Here is a 13,323-nt window from a genome sequence, read left to right as displayed (position 1 = left end):
CACAGGAAGAGAGGGCATTATTCCTGACTCCAACCCTTGGTCTAATATAGACTAACTGGGCTGCAGTGCATTTCCTGGGTGGCAAAATTAAGAAAACGTTCGGGGAAAAACTCATGGCCCTAATAATGATTGGCTCTTGTAATAATTCATTACGATCAACTCAAAGCCTATATTGATATTTTATTCAAATAAATCAATAAAAGCTGGGTAAAGTTGACCTTGTCCTGAATGTTGTAGAGGGGCTTGACCAGTTCCTTGTAGAACTGCTGAGGGGACAGGGGGCCCATGCGGTGGAAGTTCTTGTCCTTGTCTCTGTACTCCCAATAAATGGAGTCAGCGGGGCTGCCCAGACACACAGTGGCCACCCGGAAGACCTGTAAGCAGCGCACGTGAAAAAACAGACAGGAAAAAATCCCTTACGTTAATCATGCATTACCACTGTAAGACACAGACAGAGCACAGTGATATCTCCCAGATAGTCTCGATGTAAAAGCGCCATTGTAAAACTCAAACTCGGGACCAAAAAGAGCTTAACAGTAGTGTGAGGAGGATATCCGCCCTGCCAAATCCCTCTTGCTCTCTGTGCCTGGCTGTATCGCTCGCTCTTCCTTTCGTTGTGGTTTCTGACTGTGTTCCCATGGTGTTCCTCTGGCCTCTACCAGTCTGTTTTGACAGGGTTCTCAGAATAAGCCTTCCCTTGAACTGATACGTCAATCTCAGGAATTTCCTTCTGAAAAGACGTCGTGTATACCAGTCCTATCAAAGCCTATTATTTAAGCGGATGTTTTGGTGGTTTGAGAACACCCAGCATTGTCGGTCTCTGATAACGCTATGTCGGGCTGTCAATCACCGACTCCCAATCTGGCATGTACACGTAGGTAGTCCGACCGTTAGTACGCGAGCACACATACGCAATACACACAGACGCATACACGCACGTCTATATTTACCAGGACTTCCCATTGACTCCCACTATTTTCATTTACTTTCGGCAAAAAAGTCCAGACAAATTAAACTCCTCGTAGGGTGAAAATAGAACTGGGGAATTACGTTTGGCCCCGGAGCTCTTCACCAAAGCAGAGACACTCAGGGGCCGTTGCTGCTGCAATTTTCCACTGTGTCAACTACATGAACTACTAATGGCCTGTGTTCAGGTTGATCGTAGTCAACTATTCCCACGTAGGCCCTTGTTGTAAATTAAGAATTTGATGTTTTTGTTGACTCAACTGGTTAAGGTTAAATAAAATACAAATATTTTCAAAAAGACAGCACACCCAGTCACATTCCCAACTACCCAGACCCTCACAGTAACCTTCACCTTTTCCCACACCCAGACAAGACGGCGCCTTGAAGACTCTGGGTTTGTTTTCTCTGTGCCGTTGCCCCGCGGCGCAGACTAAATGCCAACGGGGCCCGTCCCTGCCCTGTATTTAACCAGCACGGGCCCCAGATGCCCCGAACACACAAACAGCCCCCTTTGCCCCCGTGCCCTCGGCCCCTGTCCCACCTCACATCCCTGTCTCTTCCTTGGCAGGTTAAATAAACGCCCCTGCCCGTCCAAACACAACAGAGCACCCATGTAGACCCGGTGAAACGAGGCTATGCTCTTCACAAAACAATGAGCCAGAGCCCCACTGACGTCAGCAGGCCTCAGCAGCACAGCCCTCAGTGAGTCAATATTGAATCACCTGCCTCCAAAACGGACAGACGAAGATGAGCACGAGACACTGGGTGGGCTGGGCACATCTCCATTAGAATCATGTATATAGCACTACCGCCAAGATTCCTGGTACTGTCTATTCTGTCCTGTACTTGCTAAAATGTTGATTATGAGTAGCCTTGTTCCATTGTATTGCTTCACTGTGTTTACCCCCAGTTCATTTCTCAGCACTAGTACAGTCCTCCTCAGTACTAGGCTACCAAATCTCTTACAGATATCCAACCAATCCTGTTGGCTCTCTCCCTCTCAGGACATAGACAGCCATCCATCAGCGTGGACAAGCAGAGGCTGACAGGGTCATGTGTGGGGAGCAGGCGGCCCACCCTCCCTTCCTGCCTGCCTGCCATCCTACCCTGGCCCTTCCACTGAGGACAGACACACTGCGTTGAGGATGGAAGAGGGAGAGGGGAGATTTACGACTGCTGGACCATGCTGGACACCGTGTTTGACCAGTGTCTTTAGAGACCGCTTGCTTTCTTTTTAATGTCTGTATATCTTCTGACGTACGCCACATAGCTCCTCTCCCTCCCACTCCAAAACACTGCTTCAGCGAGTGGGTGGAGCTGGGGAAAGAATGCAAAACGCAACAGCAAGAATCCCATAGCTGCCGTCTGTCGGGGGCTGGCTGTTGTGGGTTTGTAAGCCGTTTGGGAAAGGTTAGTAAGGTTTTGTGTGGTTTCTGAGCGCAGGCAGGCTTCTTCAAGGCCACCCAGCTCCTGATTTTCTGCTTGGCCAGGTTTGAATTAGGGCCTTATCTGAGATGGCGGCTGGGATCCCCTGTTATTGACAAAAGCAGGAAGCCGGAGTGACCCGTGTTTGTTTGGGGAAATTGCACCGCCTGCACCAGAGGACAGTCCTACAATAGCCTGGGATAAACATTAAAACACACGTTGTAATAAGAAAGTGTCCGTCTTCATAAAGACCGACCCAGACGGCAACACGGGACTGATTAACAGTAGTCTAAGACTTGGCTCTTGTCTTCAAAGGTTTTGCAACGGAAAGCGAAAAGGAGTGTTTCTTATTGGACAAGTTTAAGGTACAAGACATTCCCTTCCTGCCCGTTCTCTTCCGTTTGGTGCCTAATGAACAAGGCCCTGTACTCATACATTTACAGAAACGCTCCGTAACCCCATTTCATCTGAACAGGCCCAGCAATGAATAGATTAAGGAAGCTCCTCTAGATCCACAGCATGCCCCCCCCCCCCACCCACCCACCAGTGGGACAACGCAGACCGTATTCTTGTGTCGTGTGACATGGATGAAGCCCAGGTGTGGGTAATAAGGCCTGTAATTGGCCGATGCCGGGGCATCCGGAGAGGCTGCGTGTCTCAGCGGATCATGCAAGCCTTTGAGCGTACCTACGTAGCATGTGTTTGCATGCTTGGCAGTAAACACTGGAGCGCCTGCAGCACGACAGCCAGTTAGCGTCAATGCTACAGCAACACAACGCTCCCTCCTTTCCTCGTCGGCTCACGCATGCCTGTTTGTTTGTTGATTTACCTCCCGTCGCCCAAACAGAGGGAAATCACCTCTTGTTAGGAGAGAAATAAACAAACAAACAACACAACAGCACACTAAAACACCTTGTGCTGGTAACTGTGAAGGGTGGAACCTGCCACGGCCTGTATCCACACAAAGCGCCTCAGAGTAGGAGTGCTGATCTAGGATCAGCTTTTCTTTTGAATCACAATGAATAAAAAGGGAGGACCTGATCCTAGATCAGCCCTGCAAGTCCAAGACGCTTTGTGACTACGGGCCTTGCTGCTTTCGAGTCAAAGCCCTGGGACACAGAGCCTAGATGAAACTGTAAGCAAATGACCCGTTTGAGAGAGCAGCTGGGGTAGAAGAAATGGACTGGGCTTGACTGAGACTTTCTGGCCTTGTAAACAGAAAACACATGGGGTCATTACAGATTGTAACAGCGTTGTCAAATTAAGAAATATGAGCTGATGAAGTGTGGCGGGCCGCTTTTCAGCGCTGGCAAACGAGCCCACACAATAACACATACCCACCCACGGCAACCTGCTGCTACAGCCAGCGCCGAGCCAACACCCTGACTACGTCCCAAACCGCACCCTATTCCCTTTATAGTGCACTACTTTTTTTTTACCAGAGCCCCCAATGGGCCCTGGTCAAAGTAGTGCACTATATAGGGAAGAGGGTCCATTGAGAAGTAGCCACTCTAAAAGGCACACGCAGCATGTCAGTCAACTCACTGTCCAATCAATTTTTTTATTTATTTATTTTATTTTATTTATTTCACCTTTATTTAACCAGGTAGGCAAGTTGAGAACAAGTTCTCATTTACAATTGCGACCTGGCCAAGATAAAGCAAAGCAGTTCGACAACATACAAACATACAGTTACACATGGAGTAAAACAACATACAATCAATGATGCAGTAGAAAAAAATAAAAAAATAAAATAAGATTATATACAATGTGAGCAAATGATGTGAGATAAGGGAGGTAAAGGCAAAAAAATGCCATGGTGGCAAAGTAAATAAAGTATAGCAAGAAAAACACTGGAATGGTAGATTTGTAGTTTGAAGAAAGTTCAGAGATAAAATATAAATAATATGGTGCAAAGGAGCAAAATAAATAAAATAAATAAATACAGTAGGGGAAGAGGTAGTAGTTTGGGCTAAATTATAGATGGGCTATGTACAGGTGCAGTGATCTGTGAGCTGCTCTGACAGCTGGTGCTTAAAGCTAGTGAGGGAGATAAGTGTTTCCAGTTTCAGAGATTTTTGTAGTTCGTTCCAGTCATTGGCAGCAGAGAACTGGAAGGAGAGACGACCAAAGGAGGAGTTGGCTTTAGGGGTGACCAGAGAGATATACCTGCTGGAGCGTGTGCTACAGGTGGGTGCTGCTATGGTGACCAGTGAGCGGAGATAAGGGGGGACTTTACCTAGCAGGGTCTTGTAGATGACCTGGAGCCAATGTGTTTGGCGACGATTATGAAGCGAAGGCCAGCCAACGAGAGCGTACAGGTCGCAGTGGTGGGTAGTATATGGGGCTTTGGTGACAAAACGGATGGCACTGTGATAGACTGCATCCAGCTTGTTGAGTAGGGTATTGGAAGCTATTTTGTAAATGACATCGCCGAAGTCGAGGATTGGTAGGATGGTCAGTTTTACGAGGGTATGTTTGGCAGCATGAGTGAAGGATGCTTTGTTGCGAAATAGGAAGCCAATTCGAGATTTCACTTTGGATTGGAGATGATTGATGTGAGTCTGGAAGGAGAGTTTACAGTCTAACCAGACACCTAGGTATTTGTAGTTGTCCACATATTCTAAGTTAGAACCGTCCAGAGAAGTGATGCTGGACAGGCGGGCAGGTGCAGGCAGCGATCGGTTGAAGAGCATGCATTTAGTTTTACTTGTGTATAGGAGCAGTTGGAGACCACGGAAGGAGAGTTGAATGGCATTGAAGCTCGTCTGGAGGGTTGTTAACACAGTGTCCAAAGAAGGGCCAGAAGTGTACAGAATGGTGTCGTCTGCGTAGCGGTGGATCAGAGATTCACCAGCAGCAAGAGCGACATCATTTATGTATACAGAGAAAAGAGTTGGCCTAAGAATTGAACCCTGTGGTACCCCCATAGAGACTGCCAGAGGTCCAGACAGTAGGCCCTCCGATTTGACACACTGAACTCTGTCAGAGAAGTAGTTGGTGAACCAGGCGACGCAATCGTTTGAGAAACCAAGGCTACTGAGTCTGCCGATGAGGATGTGGTGATTATGACTCCTTACAATCTACAAACACAGCACTCATATTGAACACAGTCATATGTGCCTGAAGGAGAATTTCTATGCGCCCAAATGGGCACGTTCTCTACAGCAGAAACAGCATAGGACTGGTTATGAAGGGAACAGGAACAGGACTGAAGGAGTGCTGTAGAGAGGATGTGAGGAACGTGTGTGTGTGTGTGTGTGTGTGTGTGTGTGTGTGTGTGTGTGTGTGTGTGTGTGTGTGTGTGTGTGTGTGTGTGTGTGTGTGTGCATTATGTGTGGTTGCGTGCTACCAGTCGGACTACCTACATCTGAGGTGGTGTGTGTGTGCCGATACAAAATCTGTGTGTGTGTGTGTGTGCTTGGAAACGTCTCCCTGTGTTTGTGCGCTCCTGCACACACTCCTGCATGCCTGTTACAGTGTACATGTCTGTGTGTGCTTCTGCAGGGACCAGGACATTAAAAAGGAGGCCCCGGGTCTTAGCATGGTGGTACGTGGTGCAGCCTGTCCTCTCTGGCTCTCAGGCCTGTCATGTGGAGCCTGGACGAGGACAGAGTGATGCTCTCCAGCACCCCGTCACACTCCTCCCCCAGGGAGCGGGCACAACGCCAGAGCCACCCCACCTAAAGTAGGCCTGACATCCCCTGGCTTAACGAGGCCCGGGTCTGGGGGCTTTGATCAGCTATGACTCACACACCAACTCTAAAATGTAACCACAGACACACACACCAACTCTAAAATGTAACCAGACACACACACCAACTCTAAAATGTAACCACAGACACACACACCAACTCTAAAATGTAACCACATACACACACACCAACTCTAAAATGTAACCACAGACACACACACCAACTCTAAAATGTAACCACAGACACACACACCAACTCTAAAATGTAACCAGACACACACACCAACTCTAAAATGTAACCACAGACACACACACCAACTCTAAAATGTAACCACGACACACACACCAACTCTAAAATGTAACCACAGACACACACACCAACTCTAAAATGTAACCAGACACACACCCAACTCTAAAATGTAACCACATACACACACGCCAACTCTAAAATGTAACCAAAGACACACACACCAACTCTAAAATGTAACCACAGACACACACGCCAACTCTAAAATGTAACCAGACACACACACCAACTCTAAAATGTAACCACATACACACACGCCAACTCTAAAATGTAACCACAGACACACACGCCAACTCTAAAATGTAACCAAAGACACACACACCAACTCTAAAATGTAACCACAGACACACACGCCAATTCTAAAATGTAACCACATACACACACACCAACTCTAAAATCTAACCACAGACACACACACCAACTCTAAAATGTAACCACATACACACACCAACTCTAAAATGTAACCACATACACACACACCAACTCTAAAATGTAACCACAGACACACACACCAACTCTAAAATGTAACCACAGACACACACACCAACTCTAAAATGTAACCAGACACACACACCAACTCTAAAATGTAACCACATACACACACACCAACTCTAAAATGTAACCACAGACAGACACACCAACTCTAAAATGTAACCACATACACACACACCAACTCTAAAATGTAACCACAGACACACACACCAACTCTAAAATGTAACCAGACACACACACCAACTCTAAAATCTAACCAGACACACACCAACTCTAAAATCTAACCAGACACACACACCAACTCTAAAATGTAACCAGACACACACACCAACTCTAAAATCTAACCACAGACACACACACCAACTCTAAAATGTAACCACAGACACACACACCAACTCTAAAATGTAACCAGACACACACACCAACTCTAAAATGTAACCACATACACACACACCAACTCTAAAATGTAACCACAGACACACACACCAACTCTAAAATGTAACCACAGACACACACACCAACTCTAAAATGTAACCAGACACACACACCAACTCTAAAATGTAACCAGACACACACACCAACTCTAAAATGTAACCACAGACACACACACCAACTCTAAAATGTAACCACAGACACACACACCAACTCTAAAATGTAACCACAGACACACACACCAACTCTAAAATGTAACCAGACACACACACCAACTCTAAAATGTAACCACAGACACACACGCCAACTCTAAAATGTAACCACAGACACACACGCCAACTCTAAAATGTAACCACAGACAGACACACCAACTCTAAAATGTAACCACAGACACACACACCAACTCTAAAATGTAACCACATACACACACCAACTCTAAAATGTAACCACATACACACACACCAACTCTAAAATGTAACCAGACACACACACCAACTCTAAAATGTAACCACAGACACACACGCCAACTCTAAAATGTAACCACAGACACACACACCAACTCTAAAATGTAACCACATACACACACCAACTCTAAAATGTAACCACAGACACACACACCAACTCTAAAATGTAACCACAGACACACACGCCAACTCTAAAATGTAACCACAGACACACACACCAACTCTAAAATGTAACCACAGACACACACGCCAACTCTAAAATGTAACCACAGACACACACACCAACTCTAAAATGTAACCAGACACACACACCAACTCTAAAATGTAACCACAGACACACACACCAACTCTAAAATGTAACCACAGACACACACACCAACTCTAAAATGTAACCAGACACACACACCAACTCTAAAATCTAACCACAGACACACACACCAACTCTAAAATGTAACCACAGACACACACGCCAACTCTAAAATGTAACCACATACACACACGCCAACTCTAAAATGTAACCACAGACACACACGCCAACTCTAAAATGTAACCACATACACACACACCAACTCTAAAATCTAACCACAGACACACACACCAACTCTAAAATGTAACCACAGACACACACGCCAACTCTAAAATGTAACCACATACACACACACCAACTCTAAAATGTAACCAGACACACACACCAACTCTAAAATGTAACCACAGACACACACGCCAACTCTAAAATGTAACCACAGACACACACACCAACTCTAAAATGTAACCACAGACAGACACACCAACTCTAAAATGTAACCACATACACACACGCCAACTCTAAAATGTAACCACAGACACACATGCCAACTCTAAAATGTAACCACAGACACACACCAACTCTAAAATGTAACCACATACACTCACACCAACTCTAAAATGTAACCACAGACACACACACCAACTCTAAAATGTAACCACAGACACACACGCCAACTCTAAAATGTAACCACAGACAGACACACCAACTCTAAAATGTAACCAGACACACACACCAACTCTAAAATGTAACCACATACACACACGCCAACTCTAAAATGTAACCACAGACACACACGCCAACTCTAAAATGTAACCACAGACACACACACCAACTCTAAAATGTAACCACAGACACCACTTCTGAATATAAACACACGCCACTTCTAAGCATACATAGAAACACACACCACTTCTAAACGCTCAGACACGCACAAACCCACAACCTCTCATACTTGGTGTTTACATGGTTTACGTGTGCAGTCTGAACCCAGAACAAGGTGGCACAGCCCGCACACTGAAGTCACACGCAGCACTCGGAAAAGGACTACAATACTCTGTAATTGAACATGACACGTTTCAAATGGCCTGGTAAGTGTCCCAAATGTCCCCCTATTCCCTAAATATAGTGCACTATAAAGGGAATAGTGTGGCATTTGGGACGTAGCCCTACTGTGTCAACACAACATGCTGAGTGACGAGGACACAGAAAAGTGAATTAATGAAAAAGGACCCGACTAACTGATCACATCCGACAGAGTGTGTTCTAGCTTAATTAATTATGGCTAATTTGTTGGCTCGCTAGCTAGGAGCTAATCTAAATCACGGCACAACAGTGACGTTTCACTCGTCGCAACAGATGCCAAGCATAAATAGAAGCCTGGAGGCGCAGTCAACGCGCCCTTCTCCGTACGGACGCCCAGGAGACGGGAAGAGAGGCGCTGGTTACACCCTTCACCCTCCCGGGCCAACATCCCCCACCTTTCTCTCTCTTCACACTCCCCCTGGTTGCCAGAGCTGTGTTACACAAAACAAACTACTACCAGGTGGACAAACAAACACATTGACCAAAAAAAAAAAACTCTCTTGTTCATAGAAGAAGTGCAACGAGGGAGAACTGGAAGTGTTGCACAATCAGAATATGCTGTAGCTAGCATAGTGTTTCCAGAGCGGTAAGGGTAGTAGACACAGAGTCTGTTTAAACAAGCAGTCAGGGGCATATACAACAGAACTGCTCCACACAAAAGCTACATCCTTTATGTAATGTTCTCTCTCTTGCTGTGTGATATTGACTGACTGACCACACACACACACACCTCTGTCTTAAGTGGTACTGGGAATGTTGGGACATTAAGGCATTAAGGGGAAAAAGAAAAAAAAAAAAATCCCAAAATGGCGTAGCAGTTCAGACGTCCTCTACCCTCCTCTTGTCGTGTCCCGTGTATATATATATTTACATATTATTATTTTTTCTTCACTTATCTTTTTATATATATATTTTTTTTTAATTCTAAAAACTCAACCTCAAAGCACTCTCCTGCAACCCGCCTCACCAATTTAAAAAATAAAGTATTATTTTACCTCATCTGAATTCCACAACAGAAGCTAGCAAGAGGTTAGCCATTTTCACTGGCTAACGTTGAAGTTCAGCTAGCCACGGTTAGCTGTCCTCAGCTATCCGTTAGCTCGAAAAGCTATCGCCAGTTTTTGTACAGCGCGACTCAGAACAGAGCATACCGGACCTATTCTCTCTCCTTTCCCCGATTTCTACCGCAGGCTCTGGACATTTACACCTGGATCTTGCAGCTAACTAGCTGCTACCTGAGTGACTATTGGCAACGTCGGTCACGGAATTAACACACATTATTACGGAGCTAGCCAGCTAGCCAGCTGAAGAGTTCCGTCAGCCACTCCTGGGCTATTCCTGAGCTAGCCAGCTGAAGTGTCTCCTGGGCTACAACTCACCTATCCTGACCCGTTTTACTGCCGATGTGGAGCCCCATCGGGTCTTCACGACTGGACCACCGACGTTATCTGCCCGAGGGAGTTATCCAACTGGCCCCTCCGTCGCGACGTAACCTGATCGCCCATCTGCGGCCCGCTAATCGTTAGCTGTCTTTTCGGCTGCGATCTGAATAGGTCTATCGGACACTTTTCTTGGGCCACTATAACTAACTATTTTGCCAACTTGGACTGGTCCCCCCTTCCACACGGAACCCCACTAACCCACAGACGGAAACGCACGAGGTGGCTAAAAACAGACCTCCCTCCCATCTTCCACCAGCTTGCTACCTATGGCCCGGCTAGCTGTCTGAATCTCACTGGACCCTTTGATCACTCGGCTAAGCATGCCTCTCCTTAATGTCAATATGCCTTCTCCATTGCTGTTCTGGTTAGTGTTTATTGGCTTATTTCACTGTAGAGCCTCTAGCCCTGCTCATTATACCTTATCCAACCTCTCAGTTCCTCCACCCACACATGCTATGACATCTTCTGGTTTCAATGATGTTTCTAGAGACAATATCTCTCTCATAATCACTAAATGCCTAGGTTTACCTCCTCTGTACTCACATCCCACCATACCTTTGTCTGTACATTATACCTTGAAGCTATTTTATCGCCCCCAGAAACCTGCTCCTTTTTCTCTCTATTCTGGACGTCACAGACGACCAATTCTTATAGCTTTTAGCCGTACCCTCATACTTATTCTTCTCTGCTCCTCTGGGGATGTAGAGGTGAATCCAGGCCCTGCAGTGCCTGGCTCCACTCCTACTCCCCAGGCGCTCTCTTTTGATGACTTCTGTAACCGTAATAACCTTGGTTTCATGCATGTTAACATTAGAAGCCTCCTCCCTAAGTTTGTTTTATTCACTGCTTTAGCACACTCTGCCAACCCGGATGTCCTAGCTGTGTCTGAATCTTGGCTTAGGAAGTCCACCAAAAACTCTGAAATCTTCATCCCTAACTACAACGTTTTCAGACAAGATAGAACGACCAAAGGGGGCGGTGTTGCAATCTACTGCAGAGATAGCCGCAGCGCTGCCTACTATCCAGGTCTGTACCCAAACAATTTGAACTTCTACTTTTCCACCCCCAAAACAAGTCTCTCACCGTTGCCGCCTGCTATAGACCCCCCTCGGCCCCTAGTTGTGCTCTGGACACCATATGTGAACTGATTGCCCCCCATCTATCTTCAGAGCTCGTGCTACTAGGTGACCTAAACTGGGACATGCTTAACACCCCAGCCATCCTACAATCCAAGCTTGATGCCCTCAATCTCACACAAATTATTAATGAACCCACCAGGTACAACCCCAAAGCCGCAAACACGGGCACCCTCATAGATATCATCCTAACCAACATGCCCTCTAAATACACCTCTGCTGTTTTCAACCAAGATCTCAGCGATCACTGCCTCATTGCCTGCACCCGTAATGGGTCAGCGGTCAAACGACCTCCACTCATCACTGTCAAACGCTCCCTGAAACATTTCAACGAGCAAGCCTTTCTAATCGACCTGGCCCTGGTATCCTGGAAGGATATTGACCTCATCCCGTCAGTAGAGGATGCCTGGTTATTTTTTTTAAATGCCTTCCTCTCCATCTTAAATAAGCATGCCCCTTTCAAGAAATTTAGAACCAGGAACAGATATAGCCCTTGGTTCTCCCCAGACCTGACTGCCCTTAACCAACACAAAAATATCCTGTGGCGTTCTGCATTAGCATCGAACTGCCCCCGCGATATGCAACTTTTTAGGGAAGTTAGAAACCAATACACACAGGCAGTTAGAAACGCCAAGGCTATCTTTTTCAAACAGAAATTCGCTTCGTGCAACTCCAACTCTAAAAAGTTCTGGGACATTGTAAAGTCCATGGAGAATAAGAACACCTCCTCCCAACTGCCCACTGCACTGAGGATAGGAAACTCTGTCACCACCGATAAGCCCACTATAATTGAGAATTTCAATAAGCATTTTTCTACGGCTGGCCATGCTTTCCACCTAACTACCCCTACTGCATTCAACAGCACTGCACCCCCCACAGCTACTCGCCCAAGCCTCCCCCATTTCTCCTTCTCCCAAATCCATTCAGCTGATGTTCTGAAAGAGCTGCAAAATCTGGACCCCTACAAATCAGCTGGGCTTTTCCAATCTGGACCCTTTCTTTCTAAAATTATCTGCCTAAATTATTGCAACCCCTATTACTAGCCTGTTCAACCTCTCTTTCGTGTCGTCTGAGATTCCCATAGATTGGAAAGCAGCTGCTGTCATCCCCCTCTTCAAAGGAGGTGACACTCTTGACCCAAATTGCTACAGACCTATATCCATCCTACCCTGCCTTTCTAAGGTCTTCGAAAGCCAAGTCAACAAACAGATTACCGACCATTTCGAATCCCACCGCACCCTCTCCGCTATGCAATCTGGTTTCAGAGCTGGTCATGGGTGCACCTCAGCCACGCTCAAGGTCCTAAACGACATCGTAACCGCCATCGATAAGAAACAATACTGTGCTGCCGTATTCATTGACCTGGCCAAAGCTTTTGACTCTGTTAACCTGTTAGGGCTAGGGGGCAGTATTGACACGGCTGGATAAAAAACATACCCGATTTAATCTGGTTACCACTCCTACCCAGTAACTAGAATATGCATATACTTATTACATATGGATAGAAAACACCCTAAATTTTCTAAAACTGTTTGAATGGTGTCTGTGAGTATAACAGAACTCAAATGGCAGGTC

At 46.1% G+C, this 13,323-nt stretch overlaps 1 protein-coding gene across 2 annotated transcripts in view; it reads right to left on the bottom strand.

Annotated features, from left to right (window-relative positions):
* Positions 1–13,323, bottom strand: part of LOC106612652 (bleomycin hydrolase) — a 29,463-nt gene that overhangs the window by 5,241 nt on the left and 10,899 nt on the right. For both annotated transcript variants that reach the window (XM_014214026.3, XM_014214025.3), the window contains exon 7: positions 219–374. In XM_014214026.3, the coding sequence (XP_014069501.1) occupies positions 219–374 (156 nt within the window). The remainder of the gene's footprint in view (positions 1–218; positions 375–13,323) is intronic.

The sequence above is a fragment of the Salmo salar genome, chromosome 09 (genome assembly GCF_965601325.2).
Source record: "Salmo salar chromosome 09, fSalSal1, whole genome shotgun sequence".
In the NCBI taxonomy this organism is placed as follows: domain Eukaryota; kingdom Metazoa; phylum Chordata; class Actinopteri; order Salmoniformes; family Salmonidae; genus Salmo; species Salmo salar.
The sequence above is the reverse complement of the archived record's forward strand: the minus strand, read 5'-3'. Positions and strand labels throughout refer to the sequence as shown.